The sequence below is a fragment of the Nothoprocta perdicaria genome, unplaced genomic scaffold (assembly GCF_003342845.1).
Source record: "Nothoprocta perdicaria isolate Ctin4 unplaced genomic scaffold, notPer1 scaffold_87, whole genome shotgun sequence".
Classification (NCBI taxonomy): Eukaryota; Metazoa; Chordata; class Aves; order Tinamiformes; family Tinamidae; genus Nothoprocta; species Nothoprocta perdicaria.
The window spans coordinates 2,165,939-2,183,041 of record NW_020456165.1 but is presented as its reverse complement, the minus strand read 5'-3'; the positions used below and the strand labels follow the sequence as shown (position 1 = coordinate 2,183,041).

General features: G+C 36.1%; 1 protein-coding gene across 1 annotated transcript in view; it reads right to left on the bottom strand.

Annotated features, from left to right (window-relative positions):
* Positions 1-17,103, bottom strand: part of BBS9 (Bardet-Biedl syndrome 9) — a 165,805-nt gene that overhangs the window by 44,775 nt on the left and 103,927 nt on the right. The window contains 1 exon segment of the mRNA XM_026052314.1: positions 1,166-1,348. Coding sequence (XP_025908099.1) covers positions 1,166-1,348 — 183 coding nt within the window.

Here is a 17,103-nt window from a genome sequence, read left to right as displayed (position 1 = left end):
AACTGTTTTGCTTTGACTGCTATGGGTCAAATCATGAAAAACACTGACACTTTTTTTCTTTTTTCCCCAGTTGAAACTGTAGATGATCGTAGGTTGACTTGGAACCCAGCAGAGGCTTTCTAAGAGGCTTTCACAAAGCATTTCAGATGTTCTGGGTATGTATTGGAATTTGGATTTGCTATTCATTGCAAAAACTCAGTGAAGAGTATGAAAACTGAAGTGTATTTAGATTGCTATCGTTTAATTATATGCAATCCATTTGTAAGAAGAGCTATGTAGTATACTTTAAAATTCAGATGCCTCAAAGAAGTCTTGTTGAAAGGTAAAAATGTCACCAGAGTTTACTTCAGTTCTTATTATGGCACACTGTCTCTAAGTATTCTAGTCCGCAATCCGGCAGAAAAAGGTGTACTTGAAAACAAATGGAGGTTCACTGTAGTTCCTATAAATTCAGAACACTCCTTAATTCTACGAAAGCAGCGTAGTTGAACCATGGTCCTCGTTTCAGGATAGAATACAACACTGTCTTTCTTTACAAAGGGAATTCTACACACACTCTCCCACACTCATACTCATTAAATCAGAGCAGAATTTGCAAGATATCTACACAATGTAAGACTATACGGCACATGGTTGGGAGAATATTGGCATGTTATCTATTCACAGTATTTTCTTTGTATATCTTTCATTCATATTATAAACCAATATGCAAACAGTGAAGATGCTGTGTGGCAAAAGTTTAACTAACAGATTCAGTACAATATACTACTGTGAATATGAGTCTATATATTATGGTATTTATACAGTGTGTATATTATGTAGCATATTATATTAGTGTCGTTAACAAAAATTGGAACTATTCTGCTATTGATAACAACGAGACAGCTGCTAAAATGGCAAAACTTTGTAAATGGGATATCCATATTACGCTTTGATAAGCAAGGCTTGGAAGTTAACAGGAAGTTAAATGGTATAAGTCATGTCTTCAGATGAACCATCCTATGATTTCACAGTAAAATACGAGTAGATTCATCAAACCTACTTGGTAAACCTACTAAATCCCTTCAAAGAACAGTCTTTAACCGAGTAAATACAAAACATGTAAATTTAAGAGCTTCAATAATTTTAAATGAACACTCTCCCCGCAACTTCTATAGGTTCTTACCAGGTCTTCTGTATCTTGTGCTAATGGCAAAAATGTAGCTTCCAGAACAGCAATTTGATCAGCGCTGAGCTTCTGCCACAGACTAATCAGCATAACCACCAGATGGGTGGCACTTTTCAACTTCGTAAATGCCTGGAACACATTGGCTTGGTTTTCCTCTACTGCATCTGCTAGAGCTATTACCTGCAAAAATTACAAACTTCTGTTAGATATAATTTTACCATGCTTGAACATTCGACACTGAAATTGCATTTGGCACATCCTTGTTTTCCTTTAGAAGATCCTGATAGAATTCCATTTTCCACAAACACAAGCCACAGAGACTATTAAATGAGTTATTATTTATCTATACTATTCCTTTGCCTAGCCAAGGTAATTTCAAGTCCATATGGCAATAGGATGAATCTATTCCTGCAATCAACGCAGAAAGGACTCTGTTTAGTGCATATTCTATTAGGCATTCCTCAGGTTGATCCGCTTCACAGCACATAATATATGATAATAAACTGTAACTTTCATTTTTATACCACACATGATGCTAATCCTTATATGACCAGCAAGTCTGTTGCATTAATCAAAAACAATACATTGATTTTATTCCATTAAAAATATAATTTATAATTATTTCCATATGAGCATAAGTACCATCTCTTATTAACTCTTGGGTCTCTCTCTGTTTTGCACTAGTTGCTTCAGTATTTGTGCCAATTGTAAACACTGTGGATCATGTTTATGAAGTCAATACCACTTCAATATCACTGCTGAACACTATGAAAGGTGTTCCAAAACAAAATATCTTTCAAAATAAAATAGTAGATTCCCTTCTTGTGAGGTGGTAGGACCTCTTTACTGAGTGCTTCAAGATGATGAAAAAACAGAAAAGCTATTATGAGATATTTTACTTGTTTCAGAAATGAGTAAATGATTTTTTTTCATTATAGACAATATCATCCACTCACAACAATATAAAAAAGTGACATTTGAAAAATATTGCTAAAAATCTTCCTTGAAATAAAATGTTCAGACATTTTCCATAAATAAAAAAAAATGACGACAGTGATTTCATTACTCAGTTGTTATCAATTCAGTAGGCCAACATCAGATTTTTCATGCTACTTACACTGAATTATTTTAGCTAAATTAATAGAACAAAGGTTAGTGGTTTGTAATGGGGTCTGAGCACAACTTGTAACTTGTTCTCATTAATGCCACTAGATCTTCTTGTAACTCAAATTATTCTTGGCTTGCAGCAGTGCTGATTATCTCCACTGCCCTTTAAATCAACACAAAGCACTTCCCTTAACCACTTTCTCCTGTTTATTTATCTACAAAATGGGGTAATAGGTACTTGACTAGAGTTGTGAAAGGCCTTACAAAAATGCAGTTAAAGTGTAATTAGTATTACAACAGAATTTACAAAGTAAACCTTGCAGAGCTTGATCCATTAACATTTGGCAACAGCATGGAAGTGAAAATACTATACAATGCATCTTCAGCCTGGAAACAAAGCCAACCAGCTGTTAGTATTTGGTGAAGGAAAACTATTTTTAATCTGCAGCACTGGCATTGGAGATGTGTGCATGTTCCCTCCAGGTTCCCATGTGACTGGGAAGATAAAGGCTGAGAGAATTTTAGGGAACCATAAATATGGAGCCTTTCAAACAAAATGTGTTGATAGCTTTTGTTTTAGATTTTAAAATGCAGTGTTTCCAAACAAGACAGAGAACCCACAGGACACCTCTCAGTCTAAATCCAAGAGAGCCAAGTAACAAAAGAAAGGCCCAACTACACAGACTAAAGAAAGAACTCTGCTTAAAAATTATTAAGAAATTCATCCCAAACAGAGACAGCTGACACGACATGCATTGAAATTGGGTACAGGAAAGCCAAAGTATCGCAGACATGAGTCAGTGAGTCAAAAACATGAGACCTGGTGTAAACATGCCCACATTCACTTTGTGTATCTCAAAGTCGTGACGTTCTTCATGCCCTGCACACTAAATAAAGTACTATTCCCACAATTACAGCTTATATCCAACACGGAGTTATGGATGGCAGAGAGGCCCTTACTTGTATGCACTACGCATCTTCGTCGTTCTGAGAAGATACAAACTACAACAGCAGATGGGTTCTCTCTGCCCTCTCATGGGGCTCTTAGAAAAGCTAAATAATCACCTTTCCTGCTCAATACGCATTTGAGATTTCTGGTAATAACAGTATGCCAAGAAGAATTTAACACACTGATGATGTTCAAGAGTATGCTTCCCTTAATACCATTGCTGGATAGGAAAGTGGAATGAATATATTCAAAAGCTCTTGGAGTTTACAATTAAGCTGTATCCTAATCTGGACTGGTAAAAGTAACCCTGAAGACACTGGCGAGAGATACAGTGCATGCTTCCTAAAAAGCTCCATCTAAAAAGTTATATTGTCACCTTTTGTACAAAATTGTACTGTTCTAAATGGCACCAGTTACAAAACAAATCTTACATCCTCATCTACATTACATGTAGATAAGAAATCTTTACATAACTGCAAATATAAAGTTCCAATTTACCGTTACAGAGAAATCAAGGAAAAACTGTTTTAAAGTGCAAATTATTCTGTTTATGGATTGGCCACATCTAGCTTCACCATTACATTAAACACTTCCCAAGCCATCAGCTATAAGTTTTAGAAATGTCTTCACATCTTTATTCAAACATTTGCAGAATTTAAGGAAGAATAACATCTAAAATATTTTTCACATTTTTATTTTCACATGACCATTACCTCCAATAATACTTTACAGTAGGTGAGGGAAGTAACTGTCTTCGCAGACTAAGATCTGAGTCTCCTCAGATCCAGTCATGTTTTCTCCATAATTTACCAACTCTGCTTATGTTTTTCATGGCAGTTGTTCAGCCTGTTTAATTAGGATCTCTTATATTACCTTTGTAAACAGATATAAAATAACAAAGAAAGGAATTTTCTCCCTGTGTATTATATTTCTTCACAGGGCACATGAAAAAAACATTCCAACTGTCAGCTTCAAATGTAGAGTAGATACAAAGATTTTAGTTAAATTAGAAACAATCAAGTATAAAGTCTACCTACACAGCATAAGGCTTATAATTACCAGTTCAACTTTTTCCTTTCTCCTTGTTTCTTAATATCAGAAAAGCTTTCAAACAAAAGAAGGTTTAAGAAGGAAGTTTCACAAACCTCCATTCTTAAAGCATTGGAAGAGAGGAAAGTGGCTGTCACAGAAAAAAAACCCAAAAACCTAAGAGCTCCTGGAATAGGCTGCAAGTATATTTTTCAACCAGCCAAACTTAATTTTCATTTATGCCCTCTTTGTCTAATTTTTCCTAGCTGACCAAATTCTCACTCTGTTCCAATACACTTACCTACAGAAAAGTAGAGGCCAGTGAAAGAATTAAGGGAAGCGTGTTGTAAAAACAAAAGCAAAAAGAGCTAGAGAACAGCTACTCTCTAATTTGAGAGTATATGTTTAGCAGATTTCTATCAAATTTCGTATTTGCAGTTGGCAAAGGTAGAAGTGAAATCCAGAAGTGTTTTCATAATCTCTTGAGATTATTCCATCAACACTAATACCAAGATGTGACTGCAATAATTTCCAAGTACAGTACATTTCTCACGTTTTCAACATAAAGTGTTCAAGCAGACAGATATTTCTCTTAATTCATTGCAAAGTAGACATTATAAGATGTGAAGCATTTAGAAACTGTAAACTAATGGTGATTCAAGTTCAAAAAAAAAAAAATTACACAGATTTCTCCACTGGTGCTTACATTAAAGTATTTTTAGTGCAGTGTTTAGCATCCAGCAATAACTATTCAAAATTACTAATCTCTTTTGAAAAATTCTTACAACATATCCACTTTTCCATCTTTTGCATGTTCAGAGAAGTTGCTTGGCACTATAATGAACATTATTCTCCTAGGTTCACTCCTATTGGAAAAATACAACATGTATTCTTATGAGTTGACTAGGAAGTTTAGGAAAACTTTTCTTTTAAAAGTGAAGGGTAAGAAATGAGTGTGAAGTTCCATCCAGCTCTCTTTTGAGGCAGTAGTGTATTTTTCTGGAGTCCTTAACACCGCAGGGACCAAAGGCTCGCACAGGTTTTATGCCAAATTCTAAAATGGAGAACAGGAAACGGAAAAAAGCAGATACGACTGACAATTTGTTTGCTTTTCACAACATCCAAGAAAAACATAACTGTTCACCACTGGTGAAACTTTAGTCAAGCTAGCCTTAGTCTCCTCATTTTCTATCATACTGTGCTCAACTTCTAGTTTTTAATGGAAACTAAATTTGAAGAGAGCAAAAAGTCTGAAATTTAAGGGATACGGAATTTCTTCTGTATAGCATTCAGGAGGAAGTCTCCCACATGAAATTCTCGAAGTATAAAAAGCTGGATCAGAGGTATAATTATTCTGAAACAGACAGGGATAATGAATTAGCAAGACAATTATTATGTACTGCACAGTAAATTACTCCATAATAATATTACAACCTCTTTACCTTGTTTCAAAAGATAAAGCAATTCTGTACACAGAAATAGTTATACAACACAGTTATACAGTGATCATGAGCTCACAGCTCTCCTGTGGTAATTGTTCATAGCTTAATATACCATAATTTATGGCAAAGTACTTAATTGATCCAATCCCTTCCAGCTATTTTTAAACACAATTAGAGCCTCATAAAATGAGATATTAATGAATGCAAAGCACAAAAATTGAGAAAACTCCTAGGATTACCGCTTGTTCATTCATATTGTAACAGAATTATTATTCTGATTTACTCTTTGCCGTATCCATTGACTGTAGAGAGGGAAATATAATTTAGTTGCTAAGTCTGTAAAAAGATATAACACAGTATATTTCCTCATTGTTTTAAGAAGTCTCCATCACACATCTTAACTCACGTAGAACAAATAAGCATTTAAAGTCACCAAACATTTTTTCCCCTTTCAAGCTCTTTTGTTCAACTGGCATGCAACCACACACAAAAGGTAAGACACTAGTAAAGCAAATCTTTAGGATAGATAAGACAACACACTTGCTGATAATATCTACTTAATTAATAAAACGCTGAAAATTCTTTATCTGAGAGTAAAATATCTTTTTATGGACATTCTCAAAGTAGTTTTCAAAGGACCTAAATGGTTTCTAGCAGCCTGATTGCCTGTGCATCGCAGCTCACTCAACAGGCATTGTGCTCACAGCTTCTGACAGGTGACTAAAGCTTTATGGAACATAGGCAGAGATATCCATGTCAAAAAGTGATCCTTATCAAGCCCTCCGTCACCAGGAAGATCAACCACAGCACTCCCACAAGGGAGCCCTTCTAACACAGCAGCATTCCCACAGCATTGCATTGTGTATAGGAGAGTGCAAAGCTGGATTAAGTACTCCACGCCACAAGTATCGGACCGGGATAAGATGCCAGCTAGTACTAACCATGACCGTGGGTTTTGGAACTGCGGTGTAGGCCCACCACGAGGCCAACAAAGCATCAATTCACACAGACATCCAATACTAGCTTCCAGGTAAAGCTCAACAAGATCCTGATCTGAAAAGGTAGCACAGCCATAACAGACATTTTATGATCTAGACGTTGATAGCTTTGATAACCACCTCCCAAAATTCTATTGCCTCAATTTACAACAGGAAATTCTTGATCATCACAAATAAGCGTTACAGCAATCCTCACTCTGGAAACTAAAACAGCTAATATTCAAGGTTGCAGGGCAAGTTATGTGTTGCCTCCTATTCCCACATTTCAACAACCAATGTCTATATTTCATGACAATCTATGTCTGTGTTTCATGATAGGATGATCTCCACTGCACCGTCCAAAATCAGAATTTACAAATAATCAGTATTTTCGGCAAGCACAACATGGGTTAAACATTAAAGCAGTAGTCAACTCAAGTCCTCTTTAAAAGACAAACACATATACTGTTTAAATTTACAATTCACTCTTAGTCTTCACATATAATAAACCTTATCTGTACAAGCCAAAGAGATAGTGCATCATCATCACTGGGAATCACATTTTTTTTATCTTATTTCAGGAACTTGTAGAAATGATGTTAATAAGTGAATCCAAAGCTGTGTATATATGAACATAGAGAATTTAAAAGCACAAAAGAACTCTCTCCTTTTTTATTTTTTCTCTTTAAAGCATTTGGTAAGGAAATACACTATTTTATATTTTTATATAATTATTAATACATTTAAACTCAAATTAGTTAGATCAAGGCCATCCTACTTGGTAAGAATTCTCTTTTATGATTGGACAAAGTTGAATTAAAAAGGCCAGGCCAGTGAAATACATCCATGAAGAAGACCTGGTCTGCTCAGCCTTATGAACAGCTACCATGTACTTGCAGTGAGCATAATCATATTCTACTACTAGATTTAACTGTGCTGCCCTTCATACACATAAGCAAATGTTGAATTATATTCTATAGTTTAGCAGTTCAAAAGCAGTGGCAGAAATTTGCTTCATTACATCACTGTTGTCATTCTTTGGCTCTTCTAAGCACACCTTAGTATTTTCATCTGCTACCTATCACTATATTGTCTGTGCTTCCTTGTTCCTAAATCCACAGTAACAGAAACTCAGAACTCTTGTTGTCTCCAGCATTTCTTCTACACAGGATAAAACATCCAGTTTAGGAATTTTAATTTCATTAACTTACTTTCCTCAATTTGGAGGAGTTAGATAAATTAATATGATGGATAGGAAAAATGCATAGAAGAAATTGATTTACATACCTATTGGATACCTCCTTTTGATAGATTCTCCACAAGTAAACATTGCAATGAGCTTTGCAGAAGATTAACTGCTTGTTCTCTGATATAAATGTTAAATTCCAAGACAGGGCAAAAAGAGGAATCTTTCATGAAGGAAGGCCACAAACATAATTTATTCCAAAATACATATAATACTTTTTAATACATTCAGAAGCAAATCCTACACTATAAATCCAAATTTAAAAGTGGAGTTGTAAAATTAATAGTTTATCTGAGTGAAAAAACATCTGGTACAAATTACACAAGCCCCAAGAAGCCAATGAGTTACAATGAATCCTTTACTTATGCCTTCAAAACAAAAGTTCTATTTAAGCATAGGGATGTCCTAAATAATGTACAAGACATGTCACAGAATCTCTTATATTCTATTAACATTCAAGAGAATTTCACTAGAAAGCTGCTTGTGAAGGTAGCTTATTTTATTTTTTATATAGGCTAAAAAGTACCTATATAAAAATAAAATAAGAAGAAAAAAAAAACAGCAAAACTTTAACTAAACGGAGAAAGTGGATGGCTTAGTTTATATCAACAAACACATGATATTATGTAACGATGAAAAATTATTTTACAGTGAAGGAACAAATTTGAAATGATTAAGCTATATCATTGGCGTATTAAAATAAGCTAAATAAACCTAATCAAACAGTTTTTCCAGGGGCCTCAGCCTGCAAATTACTAAGTGTACTTCAGTCCAAAGGGATCTATGGCTGTCAGGATATCAAGAGAGACTCATGAGACCTTGTTTCTGCAAACATGCACAGTGAAGCTCAATAGGCAAAGCCTTGGCTTTATTAATATCATTGGGAAAACATCACTGATTTAGTAAAGGCTGGATTTCATCACATTGAAGGGCATTTCTCCCAGTGTGATCAGTCACATGCACATAATGAGGAAAGAAGTGTTTGCAGCATGGTAGATACCATGGGATGAATGTAGTTTTAAAAATCTAGACCAAATACAAGAATCACCATTGCTTCCTAGAAAGTATATGGTAAATCAAACTTCTCTTAAATTAGCTTTGTCTCATATTTACATTTTATTATATGAAATCTATTAAGCTAAATTCTAAGCCGTGAAACTTGTTTGTTCAATCCCATTTGCAATTTTGGCATTTCTGCTTTAACTGAACTACCTGACCAATTTTCCCAACTTTCCATGCAGGCTCAATAGCACGTTACATTAAAAGACAGCACTAGAAAGAAATCCTAAATATAGCATCAAATAGCAGGCTAATTAGAACCTGTAGCTAACTATAACAGTAATTTTAGGATCTCTTTATAATCTCTTTATAATACTTTTTTTTTTTTTTTGTCTGATTTTTGACATCTGGAGTTTAAACTGGCAAAGGATATCAAACGTGATTTTCTACAAACACTAGAACAATAAAAGGAAGACTAGAGGAAATGTGGGCCTGCTGCTGATGGGGCAGGAGTGTGGGTGACAAAGGTTACAGAAGAGGCAGAGATATCGCATGGCTTCCTTGTGTCAGGCTTTACTTGTAAGAACGCAAGTGTCATTTCTATCTTCAAGAAGGGCAAGGATGAAGACCCATGAAACTACAGACCAGTCAGTCTCATCTCCATCCCAAAGATGATGGAACAGCTCATCCTGGATGCCATCTCTAAGCATCTGGAGGTGATCAGTAGTAGCCAGTATAGATCTAAAAAGGGTGAATCATGCCTAACCAGCCTGACAGTCTTCTGAATTGGAACCAGCTGAATGGCAGAGCTTAAATGGTTACGATCAGTGAGTCAAGTCTGTTGGAGGCCTGCAACTAACAGTGTCCCCCCGGGGTCAGTATTGGGTCCAGTCTTGTTCAACTTATTCATCAATTGCCTGGACAATGGAGCAAATGCTCCCTCAGCAACTTGTTCCCTGATCCCACATGCAGACAAGTGGCTGATGTGCCAGAGGGCTGTGCTGCCACTCAGAAGGACCCCAACAGGATAGAAAAACAGGGCAGAGAGCAACCTCAGGAAGCTGAACTACAGCGAATAGAGTCCCGCACCAAGGGAGGAACAGTCCGATGCTCCAGTACAGGGTTGGGAGCTCACCTGCTGGAAAGCAGCTTGGCAGAGCAGGACATAGGAAGCCTGGTGGGATAACATGAGCCGGTATGTGCTCTTGAGGCCAAAAGGCCAATGATATTCTGGGCTGCAGTAGGCAAAGCACTGCCAACAGGTCAAGGGAGGTCATCCTTCCCCTTCATTCCCCTTCATTCAGCCCTGGTGAGGCCTCATCTGGAGTACTTTGTCCAGTTCTGAAATCCTCACAGCGTGAAAGACACAGACCTACTGAAGCAAGTCCAGCGAAGGCCTACTAGGACAGTTGAGGTACTGGAGTAATTCTCATAAGAGAAAAGGTTGAGAGAGCTGGGACTTTCGAACCTGAAGAGAGGATAGAGCAGGGGGGCATCATATCAATCTGTCCAAGTCCTTTAAGGGAGGATGTAGTGAGGATGGGGTCAGTCCCTTTTCAGGGGCACCCAGGACATGATAGGACAAGAGACAACAGGCACAAATTGAAATACAGGAATCATCTGAATATGAGGAAAAACTTTAGTGTGAGGCTGACAGAGCACTGGAGCAGATTGCCTAGAGAGAATCAGAGGTTATGGAGCCTCCATCCTTGGAGGTACTCAAAAGCTGTCTGGACACAGTCCTGGGCAATATGCTTTAGGTGATCCTGTTTGAGCAGATGTGCTGGATTAGGTGATCTCCAGAGGTCCTTTCAAACCTCAACCATTCTTTTGATACTTGATTGGCTATCTTATTAGTAAAATCTTAAAAGAATGAGCCAGTACATTTGGAAATAAAATAGTTTTCTCAAGTCGGAGTGTCATAAAACATATGAATTGCTTGCTTGAATACCTTGTGTTTGAATCAGAATTAGAATTATTCCATTTCATCTATTTCTTCTGAAGAAGAAATGATATAACCACTTCAAAACAAAAGAACACTACGCTGAAGTGAAGATTTTATATAACTCAGATAAAAAAAAAAAAACTTCAAGACTAGTCAAAGAGATTGGATTCACTTACTAGCAACAGAAGAAATATGGTTTCAGAACACTCTTTTAATGAAAACATAATTTCAGAGCTCACTCAAGGTGCCAAAACAATGTTTCAGACAAACTGGAATCTTATATTCCTCCACAAACAAAGAACAGCACAAACCACAGTAACGATTGCTGCTAGACAATACCCAGCAATAACCTTTCCAAAATTGTTTGAGGTGCATCCTATTTCATACCATATCTGACTTCTATTGTAATGTTGTTTCCATAAAGGAAGACTTCATTTTCTGGGAGAAAATGGGGAATAAACACTGATAAACAAACAAACAAAAACCTCAAAATATCCTACTGACAAGATGAGCAAGTGAACAGACTCACTGTATAATACAGAAGCAAAAGAGTTTAGCATATCTCAGTGATACTCCACCTACAGAAAAATAAAGGAAATGAGGAAAAGAACTATCTGAAGCCACCTCTCAGTGTCATAAATGGCAATTCTTCAACTGGTGATCAAAAGAACATAGACTTTTAGGGCAGCAGATTTGCTGTGCTGGAGAAAATGGCCAGTGCAATGATTGCATTCTTCTGTGCACCTGGAGCTGCACATCTTTTCTAATAACTCTCTTCTCTCAAACTGAGGAGAGAAGAAAATTCTCACTTAAAATACTCTGCTAGTTCACATGAACAAAGCCAGCAGATGAATAAAATCAGATACAGCTTTCTTCACATGCACATCTGCCCTAACCACTCGATCAACTCATCAGGCAGTGCATTCAGCCATTTATACCTAGGAATTGGAACTTTAAGTAGAAATCAAAAAAAAATGAAACAAAAATAAGCAAACACTCCTCTCTCAACCTGACAGTTATTAAATTTGAATGGGCGAGCTGCAAAGCTAGGAAGTATTTTAATGAATAAAAATGACTTTACCATGAGATTATTCTAACCAAATAAACAGCAAAATAGGCTACAAATTGGTATGCAATAAAATAAATGCCAACATTATATGTGTATGTATCTGCAGGACTGGAACTTTGGCTATTCATCACATTTCTACAGGGCTCTCCTGTTGCTCTTCTAAATAAATCTGAAACTATGTGATTTCTAATATTCAGTTTAAAATAAAACATTTAACGATACATTTATAATGTTTTATCCATTGAGAAATTTTATGGGAAAAAAAGGACCAAGTGAATGGTATAAGCAGTTCTTCACTTTGACTTTCACTATGGAATGGGCTAACTCCAGCCATATCCCACAATCTTCTTTTCCTTAAAAGAAATTTTAAAAATACAGAAGAGGTAACAAATAGGTTAGAGAAACTCCTTCCCATTTCAGTTTATTGCAGGACCAATTCTCTACTTAAAGAGAGTAGTTACTGTGAGGCAAAATTGCCCATTTGGAAATACAGAGAGTTTTGACCTCTTTTGGCCTCCTTGCTTATATGCCCTACACTTGCTTATGTGCTACACTAACACAAAAATAGATGATGGGTCAGGCCAACTTGGCCTTAAAGGGAAGGGGAAAGAAGGAACAAAGTACTATCCTCAAAAAGGTTTGGAAGATGCCTTCAGAAAGGCTCAAATACCAATCCACTTTTACTTCCTAGAAGAGGCACCGTTTTTCCTTGAAGGAAAAAGGTCTAAAGAGCCTTCCTCAAATGCACAAAAAAATAATGCATTATTAATGTAATTAATGTGTTATTGAAACCTTCTGTGGAAACATTTAATTCCATGACTCCTCCTTAGCTTTTCCAAGTTGCTGAATTTATGGAGGAGGTGGGACAAGAAATATGAAAGAGCTCTTGCCTAGATTCCAGTTATGGCTACTACAAATAGTGAAGCAAAGGAGAAGAAAATGCAAGTGTCAAATGCACCTCAGTTCTGAAAAATGCTTTCAAATGTGATAACTAGCCTTATAGTTTCTGTTTTAAATCTAGAAAAACACTCCGGGTTGCCTCCGAAAAGTTTATGCATAGTTCTACTGCATAATGTTTGGATTAACAAATAGTGCCCTCAAATATGTAGAGCAGGAAAAAGCTCAGGTTTTTTTCAAGGCTCATATATAATCACAGACAACACACCCCATTAAATTAGTAACAAATGGCCTTACTGATTTTGGATAATTTTTTTGATAAGAAAAAATTTCCTTTAGTGGCAACAACAACAAAAAAAAAAAAAGCTCAATTTAAACACTTTTATCTCATTTCCCTGATGCCATAAATTTTCAGCTCATGCTCTGGTTCCGTCAAATCTAATAGTTTTAACTTAGTTTTATCCATTACTGGTCATAACATGACATATTCAAAAGGGTATTTATTTTTGCTTTATTGTATTGCATCAAAGTTAGGAAATCACATCTGGGCAGCGTACATCCTAGCCACATTGCAGACCAAAAATCCAGATAAACCTTTTGTCTAGAAAGATGACTAAATAAGTTGGTCAAGTATCAGAACAAATTTGCTTTGATGTTTCAAACTCATGGAGCACAGAAACATGACATAAATGATATAGTTACATCCTGTGAAAGAATAGTAACTAGGGTCTGCTGAGAAAAATATGAGAAGCATTTGTTACAGACGAGGATTTAACACGAATCAAGTGATAGGAACTTAAGGAAAGACATTTCTACATTTTAGCTCACATTTAGCTCATCCTTTTTGTGGAACTATCTTCACTCCATGCCTCCCATTTATCCAAAAATGGCTTAGGAGTCTGCCCAGGATAGCACAGAGAAGGATGGTTTTCAAGATTCATATCGCAGGTGCACACTGCAGAACGTAGACTACATAGGCAGGTTAATTCGTGAACAATGAAATACATAAACAGATAAAACTATATAGATAAAATAGATACAAGTATCGGGTGCTAAAATTAATTTTCTGAGCCCAATCAGGTAACATAAGCAGCAGTTGTTGCACTATTAAACTGCAGAGAATTACTGGAATGAGAGAAAAAAAAAGTCTACTATCCTGGAGCATGGAGCAAAGAAACTGTGAAGAACAAGAAAGAATATGTAACCTTGATTTATTTTGCCTAGGAATATAATAGTATAGAAATATAGCTGTTTAAAACAAGGTGAGAGATCCATAAAGACTAATTCAAAGCTAGGGAGAGCTGTGTTACCAAAGATCCAGAAAATACTTCTAGCTTTCAATGCCTTTGACTGACTCCAAAAGAACCTTTTTTTACTCTATTGACACTACTTTCCAAATCTCTCTTTCCCAAAGCTAAACAAAGAAAACCCACATATTTAACAGATGCACATAAATGATGCTTAATCTCAGCAGCAAATATTGTAATAAAAACTCACATGATGATTATTACAAGGACAATGACATCTCATTAAATACAATCTGCATTACCAAGAAATAAATGCCCTTCTTATAAATTTATTGAAATAAGCAGCTGAACAACACCCTCTAAGCAAGAAGTTGACATATGCTGCAATACTCCAATGCAGATACATTATTGTGTCCCTCTGCTTTCAAAATTGGTAACCCCATAACATACATAACATTCCTTAAATTGTCCCTTCCCTTCCCTGAAGAACATTAAATCATTCTTCTTCCTTAAAAGTGTCTATAAAAGTTCTAGGACATTAGAAGCTTTGTTTCTGTAAAATCAGTTGCCACTAATTAATATAGTATTTGTCTGTATTGGTTTGTGGTAATTTCTTAACTAGTAATGAGAAAGCCTAAGAGTAAAAATTTTACAATACATGAAGTTACTTAATATAGACATTTTTGCAGTATTCTCAATACTTAAGACAAAAACAGCCAGTTTCATGTAATTAGAATGATTTTTCAGTTTTCCACTAAAGTTCTGAATTCAAAGGAAATTTTAAAAAAAGTAACTTGCATTGCACCAAGCAGTAAAGGTTATTGTTTGATTTTTTTACATTCACAAATTAATATAGTATAGGAGCCAATTCTGTAAATTAAATATTGGTAATTCCCTGTACAGACACTTTGCTAATTCTACATAGGGGCGTTTCTGGGTTGTAGCTACCATTCTGATTTATTAGCATTACTTCCTATGTAGTAGCCCTTCCATTAAAGGCACAGGTCTATTCCCACATTGCACATTTTACTGCAGCAGGGATAACTAAAACCATATGGACCTTTCCCTCTATCAGCAGTTTGCCTCCCTGTACAGATAGTCAATTGGCACAAGCACTTGGCAGCAGTATAAACACTGCACATTGCAGTCTGCATGATATTTATTTGATTAAAATTCTTTGTCTTAGTCGAATGACTAACCTGACAACCTGAAGAGTCCTTGTAGGTAAAAATTTCAAAAACACCTCAATAACTTGGGTACTGAAGTTACAGGTTTCTGAAAAACCCACTCCCCTTCAAAACTAAGCACCCATATATCCACCCAGTTCCAGAATTGCTTCATTCTGAAGTAAGCAACAAAATGATCCCCAAGATTGTGAGGTCACTTGGCCCTTACTTGCCACTGGACCTCTGCCAGCCACATAAGCACTGAAATAGGGCACCTACTCTCTCTCTGCTTCTTAGCAATGCCCAAGTTTGCTCTGGGCATTGGAGGTATCCCTGAAAAAAATCCCTAGGAGTTATTGATGTTTGATCCCTGGGCTCAAACATGCAGCCACCCAGGAGATAGTAAAACACCTTTTTTTTCCACAACTCCTCCTTGACTAGCCAAATCTGTAACCTGGAAATGACTACACAAGTCTACCCTTCTTCCCTTTATACACTTCTTGCTAATCAATATGTAAAAGAGGCCATTTGGTGTGTGGGGCTTGAAGGCAAGAATCAGAGTAAGATCTTTATTTGACAGCAAAAGTTTAATGTCCAGAATAAGGGGAATTAAAAAAAAATAAAGCTTATGAGTTTGTTGCATAGTAATAATCACCACTATTCTTCCTTTCACATAGTAGCACAATATTAAAGACACAAAATTCCCAACATTTTCCATTACTGTGAGTAGTGAGAAATAAGCAGCCGAGGAAGTTGCCCAGTGCAAAGTAACCACGTTTCTTTTAATTTCCTGAAGAACAGAATTCAATATGTTTTGTTTAATTCACGCTCTATACATCTGTAAAGTTAAATAACTCTGGCTGTAAGTAAACTAAATCTTTACTCAGAAAAAAGCTGTGAAGTAAGAACATTTCTTTTCACACTGAAACCAGATGGCTCAACTTAGGTCTACACAGCACATACTTCTGTTTAAAATGTCCAACATAGCCTAAAAAAGTAAATCGACACATCCACCAAGAAAGCATCTCCTTTTTTGGGGGAGGCAGGAGGCTAAAAGCATCACATTTACGAAATGAACAACAATATTGAGTTGTTGGTTGGGCTCTCAGGAGGCAACCACAGAAAATTCCCCCGCTTCAGCTTACCGGATCAATTACAATGCAGAAATATCATCCCAAACAGCTATTTTTAAGAGATATGCTACTTTCTGCACTGCAGATGAGACACATTGCTAGTATTAAAAAATTTCTTGAAGACAGAATATATAGATCAAACCTCATATTCTGATTTTTTCTTAACAATTTCTAAAACACAGAGTATTACTCCACAGTTCTTATTTGGGAAGTCTCCTGTACAAAAAAAGGACATTGACTTATGAATTTTTTTTTAAAGTAATTTTGTAAAATCACAAAAATAATGAGTATTTTTAGTCTATCTAGGATTTAGACACAGAAGAACAAATGCAAAAAGTGAATGAATTAATTATTTTTCTTTCAGCATTTAATGCCTATTACTCTGCTCCTAAAGAGCTTTTTCACAGTGCTAGGTACCAGCACTACAACAATATTCACAGAAACAAAGAACTCAAACAAACCTGAACTCCAACAAAATGCTACCCTGCCTGATGTACTATTTAAATATTTCACTTGAGAAAAAGTTGCTCCATACTAAGTGAAAAAAAAAAAAAAAACCTCTTGCTGACAATGTTAATATTCAGCATTCCCAACATTCACAGATCACTAGCGTTATCAGAAGTTATTATCACAGTAGTGATGGACAAAATCCCTTTCTAAATGGGAAGGGTGTACTTCTGTCAGTAATTACCCCAGCTAATTGGAAACAGCCCTCTTTCATTTAATCTT